The sequence below is a fragment of the Pimephales promelas genome, chromosome 23, assembly GCF_988280905.1.
Source record: "Pimephales promelas chromosome 23, fPimPro1.hap1.1, whole genome shotgun sequence".
In the NCBI taxonomy this organism is placed as follows: Eukaryota; Metazoa; Chordata; class Actinopteri; order Cypriniformes; family Leuciscidae; genus Pimephales; species Pimephales promelas.
Genome location: NC_142791.1, coordinates 6,801,932 through 6,821,497, shown reverse-complemented (window position 1 = coordinate 6,821,497; position 19,566 = coordinate 6,801,932). Strand labels below are relative to the sequence as shown.

Genomic DNA, 19,566 nt, shown 5'->3' with positions numbered 1-19,566 from the left:
TATAGGTATTAGGTTATTTTGAAGCATATATTTTTGTTATTTTATATTATTTATTTATTACTGTTTTTTTATTATTTTTATTTTTCATGAAAAGAGAGGTATGGAATTCATAATCCTACAATCCAGATTCACTCCACCCAGCTTTAATGACATCATCTCTTATATAACCATCATGCGAGTGCTTGTTTTAAGACTTTTAATGCCAGTCAGTTCACAAGCAATGCAAAAGCTGGGCAATGTCCACAGCTAAATCAAGATTAACATTCATTTTGGTGTTTTTTTGTCATGTGTTAAAATAGTTGAAACGTAAAGGGAATTTAAATAACGTCACAGAAATGAACCCTGCTGAAACCCTCAAAATGATTTACTTTTACTCACTTAAAGTGGATCTTAAAGCTTTTTCCTTTAGTTTAGAAGCAGGTGCACAGTGAACTGAACAGTCTTTTTATATGATCATTATTGTTTATTGTTCATCATAAGCACACACACTAACTAAAGTCAATGCACTAAAAAGCTGGCATTCAACTTAAATCCTCTCCCTTTCCCAACCCACCCAATCTGTCAGTAGGAATTGTTTCTCTGTGATGCAATCCATGCCTTTGGGAAGATAACATTGAACGGCCAATCACAGCAGAGCTTGTGGGAGGAGCAAACACTGTGCATTCATCCTAAGCCAATGGCGTAGCCTGGTAGACGTGGTTTGGCTTTAGCCAGCCGCCCCTTCGTGACATCACAGCTGTTGCTCGGGCACGGGCAGTGAGAGTGCAGTGCACTAGGCGTAGGGACGGCGAGCAGTGCATTCATTTAGGGAGGGGGGCTAGAGAAAGGGAAGGGGATCTGTTGTGCTATTCAGCCATCAGGCTCTGGTGAAATCTCACAAAACAACAATGGAACCTGCCTGAGAAGCATCAACTCTGTTTTTTCGTGTAAGTGTGCTTCCTCTTTAACCCTAGTGCGTTTGAGTGTTGCAGTGTGCACGTGAACGGTTGTCATTGTGTTGTGCGCGTTCACTGGAGCAGAGAGAGCTGTGGCTTTGAAAGGGAAGAATGCTTTTGTTTCTGTCTCCTGTTTCACATCTGGTCAGAGTTGGTCTGAGGTTTTGGAACGTTCTCGTGCTTCTCTCTGTGTCATGCTGTTCACACCTATTCTGATCTTTGAAGAGCAGTTAGAATGTGTTTTGGGGCAAATATCCTTTTTTAACTATAAAACTATAACTTTTGGATGTCTAGGTCATGAGTTTAGCATCCCATGGAATGTTTGGGGATGTCGGAAGCCGCTGTGTTTGAAAGGTGTGTGTGCCATGCACACAGTGACGTGTGTGGGAGTGCATGTGGGATAATTTTGTAAGTGGCGGCATGAGACAATTGCTGATTGTTGTTGGCTTCTTTATTTTTGAACAATGACATAGTGTTTGGTTTCTCGATTGTGGCTGTATCTGGGTCAGGATTGCTGACCGGTGGCTTGGACCATAAGATCTTGCAGATATTGTTTTCTTGGAACAGGTGGAGTTATGCCAGTCAGCCAGAGCAAAACTCTTTGCTTTGGTTGGAATGCATGTGGGTCAGTGACATAACACACTTATATGTGTGTATGCTGTGTAGAATTATTTTGTATATATAAATACATAGGCATGGATGTATATATTTTAGAATTATTTTCATGTAAATACTGTATATATGTAAATACATAATCTATATTATATATATATATATATATATATATGAATAACACATTTTCTTAAATATATACATGCAAGTGTGTGTATTTATATATACAAAATAATTATACACAGCACACACACATATATTATGTAAACACAAACTTTTATTTTGGATGCGATTAATCGCAATTAATCTTTGCACAGCCCTAATATATATATATATATATTTATGTTTTAAAAAGGTTATAATTATATATCTATATCCCCCATCTAAAAATACATTTAAAAAGTTTTTACACACACACACACACACACACACACACACACACACATATATATATATATATATATATATATATATATATATATATATATCCCCAATCTAAAAATACATTGTTTGTGTGTGTGTGTGTATGTGTGTGTGTGTGTGTGTGTGTGTATATATATATATATATATATATATATACACACACACACACACACACACATATATATATATATATATATATATATCTTATTACGATGATATAACTGTCCTGATATTCTATTTGAGAAAAAAGTAAAAAGTAGTTTGGCTATTATTAGTTTACTATGCATGCACTATGTATAATAAAACTGCTTCATTGATTTTTAATATTATAATTTGTTTGCCTGCCCATTCAAAATCATGAGGTCCAACCAAAATGCAGAAAAAAAACATAAAAAGGAAATTATGTCATATAGAGGACCCCTGCAGACCCTCATGTGTTAGGGTCAATAAGTTACTAATGGTGAATTAACGACTGACTAAAAAAAAAATGATAATGCATACTAATGTGAGTGTACATGTCACATTAGTACGCATTATCATGCAGATCAGTTTTTCAAAAGATGTTTGTCATATATAGTTTGTTATATGTCATAGATCATGTAGCGACGGCAGAAAAGGTTGTGCACTTATTATTGTAAATTGCATTTTTATTCCCATGATAATGAATTCTACATGTCAGTGTGTATTTGATCTCCTGTCAGCCCAGATACCTGCTCTGGCTCCTCTTTCTGTGTTGTGCACAAGAATGTCAGCCCTCCGCTGCTGGACGTGACCCCTTATTAAGCTTACCCCAGTGAGACCTGCGTCTAAATATAGCCCGCATACATCAACACATCAGAACTGAAAGGATGAGGGGGGTTTGGGGAAGGAGGATTTTAGAAGACGGGAGAAGGGAACTAATATCAGCTATGTTTACCGCTCTCATTTTACCATCACTCATACGTCAGTCCTGTAGAAGTAACAGAGCAATTCTGGGACCAGAGGGCAGAGACATTGAAGTAAACTGAGAGCAAAACACTCACTGTCAAAACATGACAGAGAGCAGAAGTGAGAGACTGAAAGAGTGATAATGAATCTGGCATGCAAACTGATCAGAGAGACTTTCCTGAATGAAGGCCTTATTTTATGTTTTAATATGAGGTATGAGTATTGCATCTTATTTGTATGGGAGAGTGTGTTAAGATGCGTAGCCCAGATGCGTCACCCCAGTGGTTAGTTCATCCAAAAATGATAAAAGAAATGTCATTACTTTCTCACCACCCTCATGTCGTTCCAAACCCTTTTTAAGAAACCCTTTGATATTTCTGTCACTCCATTGAGAGTTTATGCAACTATCACTTTGTAACTTTAAAAAGTTAATAAAGAGATTTTAAAACGAATCCTTATGAATCGATTGATTTAGTCCCAATTTTCTGAAGAGACTGGATTATCTCGAAAGTCATACTCCAACAACCTGAAAATTACTTGATTTTACTTTCAATTCCTGTTACATTCTCCAAGGATTAACATTAAAATTTTTCCACTCCATGTAGGATGTTTCTGTACATAAATGTAAGCACTGTGGCAGTAGTAATGCAATATTTAGAAAATGTACTCTTGTACTCTTAATACTCACTTACTTTTAAAATCAAGTACTTTTACTTAAGTAGAGATCTGACTGTAGTACTTTTACTTGTGCTTGAGTAAAATTTAGCAAGGGCTATCTGTACTTTTACTCAAGTAATGAAGCTGTGTACTCTGTCCCCCTCTGGCCCTATGTTCGTTGTTTTCTTATACATCCTGAAATAGCATTAGTCCTGACATATTAGTTTTTCCTCCATCTCATATCTCTTTGCCTAGAGGACAACTAAAGTAAGCAGGAGCATGTAATGGCCTCAGCAGTAGCTCAAGTCCTTGTATAATTACTTATCTGTCTGCCTGCTGTTGTTGCGGCTCATGTGGAAAAGTGGCATGAAAATTGTCAACATTTATTTGCCTCCACAACTGTGTAATGCAATTTTCCATGCTCTTGTCTTCTTCTTTGCTCAGCAGAATAATGGTTTGGTAGCAGCTCCTCGTATTTCAATCTCACGTTTTCTTTTTCATATAGGAGTTTGTCTTCTCTTGCCATCTCAATATCTCTTTAAAGAAATTGTTTAGCCAAAAAATGAAAATTCTGTCAGCATTGACTCACAAGTCTTTCCAAACCCATAAGACTTTGGTTAATCTCGAAACAAAAATTTATTATTTGTAGTAAAATCTCAGAGGTTTCTTTTTCTCCATTGAAAGTCCAGGTAACCAAATTTTAAAAGATACAAAAAGGCCATAAAGACGTCATAAAACAAATCCATATTAATTGAGCGGTTATGATTACTTTGTATGATGAACAGATTTAATTTAGGCTTTTATTTACACCGACAATGATCGAAAGACAACAATTTGTTCATCATATAAAGGGATTATATCTCTTTACAAGACTTGGTCTTACTGCAAGACTTTCTGGGCTTTCAATGGACGGATGGACAGAAAGTTTAATAAGTCAGTCAAATATCTGCATTGGTTGATTCAAAGATTAACCAATCTTATGGGTTTGGAACGACATAATTTATGAATTACGACCGAATTTTCATTTTTGGGTGAACTATCCATTTAAAGGCCAATTCACACTATACCGACAGATACAGTAGTCACTGACCAATGGCAACAGTCACTTTGTCCGATCAGTGTTGCCCCTATCGGCATCTTTTGGTGTTGGTTATGGCTTGTGAAGTGACGTACTGTAATCTTTTGATCGTCCGCGCTGGTTGGCATCTGTCGGTGCAGTGTGAATTGGCCTCTTTATCATTTCAAAGTTAAAATGATGAAACATTGTGGCTTTTTTTCCAGTTGGAAGACTAATAACTCGGCATCATCTTCATTTCAGGTTAAGGTGTGTTCTGGCCCTCGGCCCTCTCTGTGGATGTCTGTCACCATGGCGAAGTTTGAGACCGGCCGCACAAGCCCAGTGGTGCGCCAGATAGACAAGCAGTTCCTGGTGTGTAGTATCTGTCTGGATCACTACCACAACCCTAAAGTACTGCCCTGCCTGCACACCTTCTGCGAAAGGTCTGTATTTGTTGCTTAATTATGTTTTATTAACAAAGTTCGGGAGGAACACGTTCAAAAGATCTATCCAATCATCACGTCATTCAAACCAGCAATCAGTAATCAACATGTCTACCAAATCAGCATAAGTGGAGGCATATATATATATACACACACAGTTGCCAAACCTATGTTCCTCATCAGTTTTTAGCATCTCTCCACCACGCCGTCTCCACACTCACCTGGTTAATTCCTAACCAGAAATACAATGGGGAGGAGAATGACGCGAGCCACACTTGAACTCATATTTCCCAGATGAGCACCAGAGCACAAGGCCACAGCTCTGGCATGAGACCAGTGTTGTGCAAGTTACTTCCAAACTGTAATACATTAGGTATTACTTGTTACTGTTATTTAAAAGTAATTCATTACCTTACAATATTACTGTCCCAGAATTGTAATGCGTTACATTACTCATGTATTACTTTTGAGTTACCTTCACCAAAATAACTAAGTAGAACTTAACATTGGGGCTGTAACGATATGCAATATGAAACTGAAATCGCGATTCGCCACACGACTCAGATCCACGAACAGAATCGCTACACACCTCTTCCAACTCCAGCGTTATTCTCCTTACCGTCCAGATCCAATGCTGCCTTATCTTTAAATTAGGCTATTAGTATTATTTGAAGTTAACATTATAAAATACGTAGACCTACACCACAAAACTAGTTGAGGATAAATTATTTAAAATTGGGGAAGTCCAGCATTATGGACATGACATTTGCAGTCAAAATTTGAAATAAAAATTTGCAGAAAATACATGTATTGAAACGTATATAGGCTACTTCCTTAAAGGACTCCAGACATTAGACAAATATCAGTCTATGTTTTATTTTTAATATTAGGGAAAAGACACACATTCATGCATGACAAAAAAATAGGAGGCAAAATATATTTTTTGTAATTCTGTTAATTACACTGCGCAAATCGGATGAGGAAGGGTTGGCTCTCCAGTCTCCATAGAACATAAAATGTTCATTTTATTTTAGTTTTCGTGTTCGCATTTATGAGGAAAATACGATGTTACAGACGCGACCGCTCTGAACTGGCACTAAAAGACTGCTTTAAAACGTTCACATAGTCTGTTGCATTTAAGAAGTAAAAGCAGACAATACACTGTAATACAACTGTAATACAAGCCTCACTGAACATGTAACGAGTAAAATATTACTGAAAATTGATTAGTAATGCCTTACACTACTGCCTTACAGCAACAAGTAATATGTTACTGTAATGTATTACTTTTGTAATGCGTTACTCCCAACACTGCATGAGACACACCGATTACAAAACTTGGACACCACAGCACCGCCCCCACCGTCATATAGTTATTTATAGTAATAAAAATAATTTAGTTAAGTTAGAGAACTGACACTACAATTAAAAACTGAACGTGTCTGCTCAATTTAGTGTGACTCGTGAGCTGAACAGATCAGCAGATCAGACAATACGAAATGTAAAGGCACCTACTTAAGCAAATATGTAATTGCACTGTTTTGAAATGTGATACCGGTGTTGTCACGAGTTGATTAATCGGTGGGCAATTTTCCTCACCATCACATCCCTAGCCTGAGCATATTAGAATTAGTCCTCACTGTTTTAATAACATGCTTAATGGTTGAAGCATAGATCAGTTGTAAACCTTAGGACCGTGGGGTTGAATGTCAGTGGAGTGTTTCCACTGTGATTGTTCATGTTGTGACTGAAATTTCAGCAACACTTGCCCTCTTAGCCTTCTCACTCTCACACTGTCCTGCAGAGGTACATCATTTATGATATATTTTTTTAATTAATTAATTCATGTTTTGAAAAAAAAAAGGTATCTTATGCTCTCAGAGGCTGTATTTATTTGATCACATTTACAGTAAAACGGTAACATTATGGACTATTGTTACATTTTAAAATAATTGTTTCCAATTTTGAAATGCAATTTATTCCTGTGATGCTAAGCTGAATTTTAAGCATCATCACTCCAGTCTTCAGTATCACATGATCATTCAGAAATCATTCTAATATGATTTGCTGCTCAAGAAACATTTCTTCATTTTATATCGTTGTTAAAACAATTCTTAATACTTCAGTTTTGTTCAGGATTCTTTGATTAAAAAGCAGCATTTCTTGGAATATATATATATGTAAACAGAAATATCTTTACTGACAGTTTAAAGCTTCATTGATAAATAAGTATTCATTTCTTTTAAAAAATGTAATCCTTTTGAAATGTAGTGTATGTTAATGGATCTGTTTTTTAAAGATACATTTACATTGAAGGCGACGTGTGTAATGTAATGATGTTACCTATTTAAATAGATAGTTCACATAAAAACAGAAATTCATCATTTACTCACCCTCTGATCTTTGTCAAACCTGCATGTCTTATTTTCTTCACTAGAATACAAAGGGAGTTATTTATAGCATAATACAGACACTAAATTTCAGTTGTTTCCTCACACAAAGATATCGTATGACTCTAGAATATAGTGCATGAGTCGTATGGATTACTTTCATGATGGTTTTTAGTATTTAGTTTTTAGTCCTTTTTGGTCCCCATCCACTAATGTTAGGAAAACCCCAATGTGAACATTCTTCAAAATATTTCCTTTTGTGTTCCACAGAAGAAATAAAGGTTTGCAACAAAATGAAGAGTATAAAATAGCGACTGATAATTGTGGTTGATTGATTTAGTTTGAGGTTGTTAATCACGTCCGTCCTTCTCTTTATATCACAGGTGCCTACAGAACTACATTCCCTCTCAGTCTTTGACACTGTCCTGCCCGGTGTGCAGACAGACTTCCATCTTGCCTGAGAAAGGTGTGGCGGCACTACAGAACAACTTCTTCATCACAAACCTCATGGAGGTGCTGCAGAGAGACCCAGAATGTTCTCGACCGGAGGCCTGTAGCGTACTGGAGTCTGTCAGCGCAGCAGCCGCTGGGAAACCGCTCTCCTGTCCCAATCACGAGGGCAAAGTAAGCCTCTTACCATCTGATGATGAAACCACATTTGGCAATACTTGGTGGGAACATGGAGAAAAGACGAGTTTGTAGGGAAAATCGTGGCTGCAAGGGGTTGGGAATTCCTTTACCATGCCTGATTTCTCTACATTTAAGACTATTTTATATTGGCAGGGGCTGCTGTGTCACTACCAGCTTCATTCCTTTATGTGTCTTCAAAGTCATAATACATGTGCTGTTCAGGCCTGTTAGCATACATTAGATCTCTTTGATAATCCATTAATATGCTTAATGAAAGGGTTGCTCACTGCTGCCCCTGCAGGTGATGGAGTTTTACTGCGAGTCGTGTGAGACGGCCATGTGCCTGGACTGCACAGAGGGGGAACACCGGGAGCATGTGACCGTTCCACTGCGGGATGTTCTAGAACAGCACAAAGCAGTGCTAAAGAACCAGCTGGATGCTATACGCAACAGGTACATACAGTATAATAGACAGCTCTTACATACAGTTCATCACTTCAATAATAACAACAGGGCACACTACATACATATTGCTTCAAATACATTATTATTATAAAAATGTTATATTCAAAAACATTACATAATAATAAGAGTAATGTTTTTTAATTATTATGTATTTGTTATTTAAATTATTTGAGATATTATTAAAATTGAGGAAAATTCATATAATTATATTTAAAAAATAAGAACATGTGTATATATATATATATATATATATATATACACACACACCCTTTTACTAGTGACTAAATGTAAAACAAAATTAAGCTTGATGATTGCTGCCTGTTTTCCAAATTACTTGGCTTTTTTCCAAACTTTCTCTGATGAAATCTGTTCTTTTTAATTCGGTCAGGCTGCCCCAACTAACAGCGGCCATTGAGCTGGTGAACGAAATCTCTAAACAGCTGATCGAGAGGAAGAACGAAGCAGTCAATGATATCAACATGACGTTCGAGGAGCTCGAGAAGGCATTGCACCAACGCCAGGCTGCGCTCATCACCGACCTGGAGAACATTTGTAGCACCAAGCAAAAGGTCAGAAATGTCCTGATATGTTAAACAGGTTTTACTCCTATCTCTCTAACGCTGCTTCCTGCTGTGTTCTCTGCAGGTGCTTCAGGCACAGTTATCCTGTCTTCTGCAAGGAAAAGAGCACATCCAGAACAGCTGCAGTTTCACTGAGCAGGCCCTGAACCACGGCAGCGCCACCGAAGTCCTGCTGGTCCAAAAGCAGATGAGTGAGCGGGTGAGCGCCCTAGCCTGCCACGACTTCCCCGAACGGCCGCACGAGAACGCCCACTTGGACTGCCAGATAGAGACCGAGGGTTTGCGACGCTCCATCCAGAACCTGGGCGTCCTGCTGACGACGGGCGCCGTGGGACACACCAGTGTGGCAACGGGAGAAGGGCTCAGACACGCCCTGGTCGGTCAGCACGTGACTGCAACTGTTACCACTAAGGATAAGGACAGTGATCTTGTGCGGACCGGTAACGCGGACCTCAGAGGGGAGATAACGGGGCAGGACGGAGTGCGGGCGGTGGAGGTGGAGGTCGTGGACAATAAAAACGGAACGTATGAGGTAGGGTACACGATTAAGAGCGAAGGGGAGTACTCGTTCTCTTTGATGCTTTATGGACAGCCCGTGCGGGGCAGCCCGTTCAGACTGCGGGCGATAAAGCCGTCAGATGTGCTCCAGTCTCCGGATGATGTGAAGAGGAGGGTTAAATCTCCTAGCGGGACAGGAGGACACATAAGGCAGAAAGCCGTACGGAGACCCTCCAGCATGTACAGCACCACCAAAAAGAAGGAAAACCCCATAGAGGATGAGCTGATTCACAGAGTGGGTAAGAAACAATGGATAAAAAAAATGTGTGTGCACAATAAGAAGTTAGGCATATTTAATTGTTGTTGAATATTATTTTGATTTTGTGAATTTCCTTTGTCTGACCCCTCAGGCTCTCGGGGGAGGGAGAAGGGAGAGTTCACTAATCTACAGGGCATCTCTGCTTCCACTAATGGGAGGGTCATTGTAGCGGACAGCAACAACCAGTGTATACAGGTTAGTCGATATATCATACAGTAAAAGCAATATTAATGTTCATTTCTAAAGCAATTTAGTGGATATAAAAGTAATGAACCAATGTGTCAGTAATCTTACTTCAGTGCAAAATTTGATCATCTGTTTGTTTTTATGAAGGTGTTTACTAATGATGGCCTGTTCAAAGCACGGTTTGGGGTCAGAGGTCGTTCCCCAGGACAACTGCAGAGGCCGACAGGAGTGGCAGTCGACACGAATGGAGACATTATTGTAGCTGATTATGATAACAGATGGATCAGCATCTTCTCCCCTGATGGGAAATTCAAGGTAATGTTTAACATCATAATTTACAGTTTATATATATATATACGTTATGGGGACAAAACATTAATATCTGAAATCCTTGTGGGAACATTTTTTTTTTGGCATGAGGAAAACGGCTTATAAATCATACTAAGTGATGTGTAAATAGGAAGTGTAAAATTGTTGAAAGTGTTCTGTGATGGATTGGTTCAGGGTTAGGGGATAGAATATACAGAAAATATAAAATCATTATGTGTATGCTATGTCCCCATAAAACATTAAAAACCAACCATGTGTGTGTGTGACAGGAAAGACTATACTGTTACAAAAAATGTATATTTAAAATAAATGCTATTGTTTTGAACTTTCTGTTCATCAAAGCAGTGACTTTTTTATTTTATCACAGTTTCCAAAAAAAGATTTAAGCAGCATAACTCAAGCAGTACAATCCTAAAATAATATGACTTCAAGTATACATTTAAATTATGCATTTAAAAGTATGTCATTTTTTTTTGTTTCTTGCCCAATGTAAATATTTTTTCTTAAAGGGATACTCCACTTTTTTTGGAAATAGGCTCATTTTACAACCCCCCCAGAGTTAAACTTTTGAGTTTTACCGTTTTCGAATCCATTCACCCGGTATTCTGAGATTTAGAAGAATATCAGTAACGAGACAGTTTCTGGTCCCACTGACTTCCATATTATTATATATTTTTTCCCACTATGGAAGTCAATGTGACCAGAAACCATTCTGGTTACTGATATTCTTCTAGATATCAGAATATCGGCTGAATGGATTCGAAAACGGTAAAACCCAACTGTTTAACTCTGGGGGAGTTGTAAAATGAACCTATTTCCAAAAAAAGTGGAGTATCCCTTTAAGAAAAATTATTTGCATTGGGCAAGAAACAAAAAAAAATGACATACTTTTAAATGCATAATTCATTTAGCAGTTTTAGCAGTCACTTTTATCCAAATCAACTTACAAATGAGGAATATAAGAGTAAGTCGAAATAGTGAAAACAGAAAAATAGGTTGTTTTGTTTGTTTTTTAAGTCAGCGGGATGCAGTTAATGAAATCAAAATTGACTTTATTTGCTTTGTTAGCGCACATTACTAGTCTTGTGGTGAACAATTAATCGGTGTAAGTTAATACAAAGAAAAAAAAATAGTTTGTCATGGTAATCTTTGATTAAAATTTGAAAATGTTGCTTTCGCTCTGGAATCGTGTTCCTTCTCTTGTGACGTCAGTTTGACGGCTTTAACCACTTCCCTCCAACTGTCAGTCTCCTATGAGCGACGGATGGAGAGGAGGTGGTCTAAAATAAAACCCCGCCTCTATTCAATATTAGTTTCTCTTGGAAATACATCACAACAATGAAGTAAAGTCTGTGGCAACTTCCGTTTCACTGGGACTTTGATTGTTCATGGAAGAGATACGTTTTCCGTTGTCTCTTGAAAATTGTCAAGGATTCGGCTACTCTGAATACATATTCCTAAGAGCTGTTTAATAAAGTCACTTCTCTCTATGTCTGTGCCACATGCAGAATAAGATCGGTGCTGGCCGTCTGATGGGACCCAAAGGAGTGGCTGTGGACAGGAACGGTCATATCATCGCAGTGGATAATAAAGCTTGCTGTGTGTTCATCTTTCAGTCTAATGGCAAACTAGTGACCAAGTTTGGAGCCAGAGGCACTTCAGACAGACAGTTCGCAGGTATCATAATGCTCATAAACCCAACGTTAAATAATGTAATGTGGTTTGTGGTGGTTAACCTAAGCACTAAAGTGTCGTTGGCGCCCACTTTTGTGTGCTGTGACTGCTTGTCTTCTAACATCTCTTCCTAATACCTCATTTGTCCAGCTCAGGAAGTCTTCTTGTGACCAAAACTGTTGCAATTCATGAACATCTTTAAAGAAACAAGAGTCACTACAAAAGCAACTAAGAACCATTCTGGGAAGACAAACGGCGCAAAAGGCCGGTGTCTTTTATACAGAAAAGGCCAGATTTACACAGGCTTCAGTTCCAGTGTCCAAAAGGATGTGAACCTGTATATTTCCCCTAGCTCAGTTCTGTTCCTGTGTTTAACTTTAGCATAAGCCATATTTTCATTTGCATTATCTGTCTATATGATAAATAATGAAGGCCAATGCATGCATACATGAATGAGCCTATATTCTTTCTATGATACTGATAGATACACAAAGTTACACGTTTTTTGAAGCTCGGCCAACATTTTCTTTCTGCTGCTTACTTTACTATTAAATACATCAATCCCTTTTCCTAACCCTTTTAAGCAAGTGCATGTGGCTTGCGGACTGTTTTGGGATGTGCACCTCTAGAAAGTCTTCCATTTGTTTTTTTTGGTCTGCTTCATGTTTGTTCCAGCACTCAAGGATGATTTGCATCCTTGCTCCATTTGAAATGAAGCAGTTTTTGTGCTTTTTTTTGTCTCAATCCCTTCTTTTCTGTCATTTATTTGTCTCTGCTTACCCTTGTTTGTGTTTTTCCCATTCCTTTTTAGAAAAAAGTGGTGCAAAGTTTGCACTGGAGCAAAAGTTTAGTAAATCTGGCCCTGGGTTCAGTAAGTATTGAGTGAATTCTCATCCCAGAATGTGGTGATTTTATCTTTTTGAAATTAAGTTTCATTTTAGCACTGGATTCAAGATCAAATGATTTTGTGCTTTGTATTTCTAATCAATTATGGCAAAAATCAAATTGTTCCATGTGGATTAAGGCTTTTATCCAAGACTTGAAATTAATACCCGCTAAATGCGGGTACAAATCAACTATGGTGGGTAACGCTGTCAAATCACTTGCCAATTTGATTATATCTTTGCTGGGGAAGTTCGTGTACAAAATACTCAACTTGTGAGTCATCATGATATATCACATACAGCATATATCTGGCTTACTTGAACATGCCCGTCACTATGCAACAAATAATGGCGCACGCTTGTACATTTGCATTAAAGCAATAGCGAAGATTAAAAAGCATTTGGTTAACAGAAAAGACATTGTTATTTTCTAACATCCTAAAATTTTTGCATAACCTGCTTGTCCTGAGGCCACAGGTTTGTTTTGTTCCGCGTGGTGTTTGATGTGCATTGTACTGTATTGATCTGTCCGCCTAATATACTTTTTTTTGGTTAAAACTTTTTTCAGGATTTTGTTTGAGTAAGAAATGAATGTATGAAATCCAAATTTTACATATATTATTTAGGCAAGGTGAAGTTTTGAATGGCCGATAACTTAAATTTAGTAGCCAAATTGACGGTGAGTGGAAAAAGTTCATTTCAAACCCTGCTTACATACATATTACATCACGAGATCTATCTAATCCGCTATGAGATTTTGATCACATGAAATCCCTGCTCTCCTCTCCGCTCTTTTTCTGTGTCTTTATCACGTCTGAATCTTTCTTCTCCCCCATTTCTCTCTGTTTTCTCGCATGCAGGCCCGCACTTTGTTGCTGTCAACAACAAGAATGAAATTGTGGTGACAGACTTTCATAACCACTCCGTCAAGGTGAGTGCATCTCATGGTCGTTCTTACAATTTTCACCTGGCGGACAATAAACTGGGGGGAACAAAATCCCATAAACTTGAACCATATCTAGAGACCAGATATATACAGTACACATTTTTTTTGTATTTTAAATTACTTTTTTTCCACCTCAATCTACACTCCATACACCATAATGAATATCAAAGGGGTGGTTGATTATGATTTCAATTTTCTAACTTTAGTTAGTGTATAATGTTACTGGTTGAGCATAAACAACATATAAAGTTACAATGCTCAAAAGAAATGCTTTTAAAGAAATAGCTTTTTAAGGACTACAACAAACGGCTGGTAGGGACTTCACAACATTCCTCCTGGGTTCCTCCACCCTAAAATGTACATGAACCCCGTCCTCGGGAACACAGTCCAGTCCATGTTGAGAAGAGGAAGAGTTGTTGTAGTAGAGCACATTAGTGAATCTGTCACATTCGTCTTTTCATATTTATTGCAATCCGGTACATTACACAAATGCAATAGCATGTCACTCTAGGAATATTACAACAGTTCCCCCCACATTAGCGTTTCATAGATTATCCTGACAAAATATGCTAACTAAAGACTTGAAGACAGTTAAAGTTACAATATGTTAGAATTTTGTAATAAAATATCCAAAATCACTTGCATAGTGTGATATTTTTCCTGCAGTTGTGTACTTACAATATCCCAAAAGAGAATTTCAGAGATATTCCAATTTTAAATAAGTGGCCATCCCGAAAAAAAAATTTCGTCAGCAATAATTAATTTAACACTTTAGTTGGGATCCATTTCTCACTATAAACTAGTTGTGTATTAACATGCATATTACTTGGATATTTGCTTTTTATTAGTACTTATAAAGCAAATATTAATACCTTATTTGGCATGACCATACTCTACATGCCTTAATCCTACTCAATACCTAAACTACTAACTACAAATAAGCAGTAATTAGGAGTTTATTGAGGCAAAATGTATGTATCTGTCATGTGATTTCAAAATGGCTGCCCCCATGAGGTTATCTGTTCCATAAAAAAAAAACAAATTATTTTTATTAGGCTACTGACATAAATATAATAAAAGGATTATTCATTTCCTATACTTAAATGATGAGAGAAATTACAGAATGCATGTTTTATTGTAAAACATTGTATTTTATTTAATATGGGGAATAAAAATGTGCATTTCCTCAGGTCTACAGTGCAGATGGGGAGTTTTTGTTTAAATTTGGGTCCCATGGAGAGGGAAACGGCCAATTTAATGCACCCACAGGGGTCGCTGTTGATGTTAACGGCAACATCATCGTAGCAGACTGGGGCAACAGCAGAATACAGGTACTAAATCCTCTAAACATCCACTTCCTCTTTACAAATTCTCCAAGAAATAAGTCATTTCAGTAGCACTTTTTTTTTTTAAGATGACAGTCTCTGCAATACAATTATTTTTTTCTCTCAGGTGTTTGATAGCTCAGGCTCATTTCTCTCCTACATCAACACAACTGCTGACCCACTGTATGGGCCGCAGGGTCTCGCTTTAACCTCCGACGGCCATGTCGTGGTGGCCGATTCTGGTAACCACTGCTTCAAAGTCTACCGATACCTGCAGTAACCCCTCAGGCACTGTCACGTGGTGACACAAACTCTCCTGCGACTTCGGTTCATCACAGTTCGCATAGTCATATCAGCGAAATCCTCAGCCAAACCAGAAAGAAAGAATCGAAGGTACAAAAAGCACTTTTCTTTAATCTTCTACTGATTTTCATGTTCCAAAACAAAGAAATACTTCTGTACTAAACCAGGAATGTTGATTGTAAATAACAGAAACCATATCTATAAGCACAGATTCTTATTAGAAATCATGCAAGTTGTGTATAAATAAAAAGTGTATGTATATATACCCACACAGACATTTTGTTAATTGCATCTTGAACCAAGATTATTTCCAAGATTCCTTTCCCATCTCGGTGATTAACCTTCCCATGACTGCAACAGTTGTGTATTTGAATTCTGTTACATTCTGCATTTGTAAATATATACAAATTGATGTACATATGAACATAATTGGTGTATGTAATATGTAAATGACTCTGGTTTCTTGTATTGTCAGCATTTACCAGTGGGATTTCATTATACCCAAGCTATTCAGTGAGTGTTTTCAGCCAAGTGGGTGTTTAAATCATTTAGACTGAACATCTGAGCTGATTATCCCTCACAGATATCAAGAGCACAGGAAGTGATGCCTATCCCTGCTGTGCTCTCTCTCTCTCTCTCTCTCTCTCTCTCTCTCTCTCTCTCTCTCTCTCTCTCTCTCTCTCTCTCTCTCTCTCTCTCTCTCTCTCTCTCTCTCTCTCTCTCTCTCACACACACACACATAAAAAATAATCAAATCAATTAACAAAAGAAGCTAAAAAAAAGGACATATTTTTTTCCATTCCAAATTATTTATTTTTCTAAAGCACAAGGCTACTTTACGTGTTGAAAAATCCAACAAGCAAATAGAAATATAATCAAACCCAAGTATTTCAAGTATCGGCCTGTTGTCTCCGTTTTTTAATGTTCTATAAAGATGATCAGCTGTATGGAATTATATCTCTTTCTGTAAATAATCATGCAGATGCCAGATGTTCACAGTGTAGCAACCAAATGTTGTCTTTAGTCAGTATTAGTTTGTTCATTTGTCTATTTATTTAATGTTTTGTACACATTTTCCTGAATAATTTGTGTCCATCACCAGCGAATGATTTCAAATCACCTCCCTTTAATTGTGTGGATATTTCCTTTGTCTCTTTGAAGGTTTATGTGACACCATGTCTCCTTAATAGGCTACTTGCTCTATGTGATACTGTAAGGTTAATGAACGGTGGCTCACAGCTGAAACGGTGAACGTATATCTTATATCTGTGCAAGTAATGTTTTTGCATGTTAATGATTTTACCAGCAGTCTGAATACGGTTTCTGCAGCAGAGATACTTGTAATGATTTGCTATTGCCAGGCTGGAAATAAAAAATACTTTAATAGCCAAAAACAAATGTTCTACACTGGATATTAATTTAGAATATATGCAAATTGCAAGTTGATAATTCGCCAATAAAAAGAAAATAGTGTTTTCTTTCTTATTGTTAAGTATATCCGAGTGAAACAGCTTCTCGGACAACACAATTTGTAGGGCGGGACTTGATTCTGTGCCTTTGGAATTGATTGGATGGTTGGGGTTTGCTATTGCTGTGATGTCATGTGAGTGACATGTTGTCCCGCCCTCACGCCAGTAAATACATCATCGGAGATGTTTTGATTAAAGGTTACAATGGCACATTAACCCCCTCAGACCTGAATTATGTTTCAAGTTTCTGAAAAATATAAAAGTACATTTTCCCAGCTCATGAGGTTTCTATAAATGAAAACAAATGAAAAAAAAATTATATAATTTCTTTCATTGTGATTTTTTTTTGTCCATTCCAATGGACATCAGGTCAAAACAGGTGTACTTCCCAAATATGTACCAACATAAAATAAATTAATAAACATAAAATTTGTTGGTCTATACTTTAAGCTTTTTCTCAAGGTCAAAAAAATTCCAGCAGTATACCATTTTAATTATAATTTTGAGGTTTTTTGTTTTACAGATTGCACATTGTTTGTAACAAACTAAATATATTCGAATCAATCGATCTGGTCATATTAAAGTCATTTTCTGTGTGCATCTTTCTTTTTTTAGAACAAAAACTTGAACATTATAACATCACAACTTTAATCATAAGGTTTTTCCTTCATATTGCACATATGTTTATTCATAACAAAATAAACCTATAAACCTAGGAATCAATCAATGCATTCGTGTTAGAGTCATTTCCTGTGTGCATCCTGTGTTTTCTTGTATTTTTACAGTACTGGCAGGACGGTTGCCAGCAAGTCACTGTATTTTGATTTCCAGTAACTCTAGCTAGTCCAAGGCTGAAAAAAAGGTCCATTCCGTCCTTGGCAGACGAGCGCGCCGACCCCCCGACATTTTTTGGGGACCGGCCGAAGGCGCCCCCTGGGCCTCGCCACACAAACCAATGATCTTTATATTTTCTGTTTTGTCATCATGATTGTTATGTACTATGGTATATTTCCATGATCTTGCATCATGTAATAAGTTTAAATGATATGAGCAACAGGTGCACTAACACTTCATAACATCAATAATTCAACAGCACAACCTAGAACAGTTTTCCCCTGCGTATAATGTCTGCACAAAGGAGACGGGCAGCTGCTCGAAGATCTCCTTTGTAAAAACTGTTGATTTTATACTAAAAAAAATGTAAGTATCACTCCTTAAAAATTAATATTACCTCAGAATGAATTATATTGTCAGCCCACCCCAAAACTTAAACAAAATAATAATATTAAATGCTGACCAATACTTAATTATATAACTTTTTTATATACTAAAAATTTAATTTAATATAACAAGCAAAATGTAATTTGTTTTGTCATATGACTCTTATTCATGAATACATTTATATTGCTAAATGCAGTCACATCTCAATTGTCAGTCAATCGATGAATTAATGCATACATCACGTCCCAGAGCTTATTGCTGCGCTGCGCTTCACAATCTGAGGCAAAAAGGGCAGATGGAGAGATGGAGGGTCTCGTAAGGGCAGTTGGAGAGATGGCCAGGGTCTCATAAGGGCAGGTGGAGAGATGGAGGGTCTCATCCAGGATTCAGCTATGAGCTCCTCATCCTCAGTGTTCACACCAGTCTCAACAGCACAATGCCATTTGATTGATTTATGTATTAAAATAACCTTACTTTATATTTGAGTAAAATCCCTAAAACTTTTTTTTTTTTTCAAAATTATTTTTAAAATTGTTGTTTGTTTTTTTCAGTTTCAAGAAGCAATCTTTTATCCAACTATGGTAACAAACGAGCTGATAATCTGTTGATATATTTTTGTATACATACACTATGTGTGTATCATATATTTATATATATCGAGGGCTTGGAGCCAGAGGGGCGTAAGTGGCTTTTAACAAACTTTACAGGAGAGACAAAACAAAATTTTGACCACACTTCAATCACCTGTATTTTTAACCTTAAATGATAAACATTGCAACCACAGGCATACTTACATGAATGAGTATTTAAGTAAAAAAATGTATGGCATGTTAACACAGTGAACATGTTCTAAAACATATTCATTAAATTAAAAAAAATTAAACATGTCAGATATGCCTTTTTGTTGCTTTATTCAATACAGTTTGATCTCAGACAGGTATTTTGGCACCATTGGATGGAGCTCATTGAGACCTTTATTTTGATATAAAGAAGTCACATTCGCCCAAAATGCCACTTACGCCCCTCTGGCTCCAAGCCCTCGATATGTATAACATTTTACTAATCACAGTGCAGTAATTTGTTCGTTTCTACGTTAAAGGTACAGATGTAATGTCAGTATTTATTATCATACATTTATGAGGATGCTTGCTGTGTTCCAATTCAGAGGCTGCAGCCTTCGAAGCAGCCTATGTCGTTTCCTACATAAAAAAAAAAAAAAAAAAAATGTCATTTCCTACATCACATGACACAAATGTGACCAATCAGCGGTCAGCTTGAGGCCCCGGAAACG

General features: G+C 37.2%; 1 protein-coding gene across 4 annotated transcripts in view; it reads left to right on the top strand.

The window, feature by feature from the left end:
- trim3b (tripartite motif containing 3b) overlaps positions 1-17,777 on the top strand; it is a 31,501-nt gene extending 13,724 nt beyond the window's left edge. For 2 of the 4 annotated variants that reach the window (XM_089126185.1, XM_039667507.2), the window contains 12 exons: positions 4,873-5,054; positions 7,828-8,068; positions 8,376-8,527; positions 8,928-9,108; positions 9,185-9,917; positions 10,029-10,132; positions 10,271-10,438; positions 11,962-12,130; positions 12,939-12,998; positions 13,872-13,942; positions 15,148-15,288; positions 15,410-17,777. In XM_089126185.1, coding sequence (XP_088982311.1) covers positions 4,909-5,054; positions 7,828-8,068; positions 8,376-8,527; positions 8,928-9,108; positions 9,185-9,917; positions 10,029-10,132; positions 10,271-10,438; positions 11,962-12,130; positions 12,939-12,998; positions 13,872-13,942; positions 15,148-15,288; positions 15,410-15,562 — 2,319 coding nt within the window. In that variant the 5' untranslated portion in view covers positions 4,873-4,908 and the 3' untranslated portion in view covers positions 15,563-17,777. Of the gene's footprint in view, positions 1-770; positions 927-4,872; positions 5,055-7,827; positions 8,069-8,375; positions 8,528-8,927; positions 9,109-9,184; positions 9,918-10,028; positions 10,133-10,270; positions 10,439-11,961; positions 12,131-12,938; positions 12,999-13,871; positions 13,943-15,147; positions 15,289-15,409 lie in introns of those variants that run through there. The other 2 variants (XM_039667506.2, XM_039667508.2) reach the window with 2 other exon arrangements.
- The last annotated feature ends 1,789 nt before the right edge of the window (positions 17,778-19,566 follow it).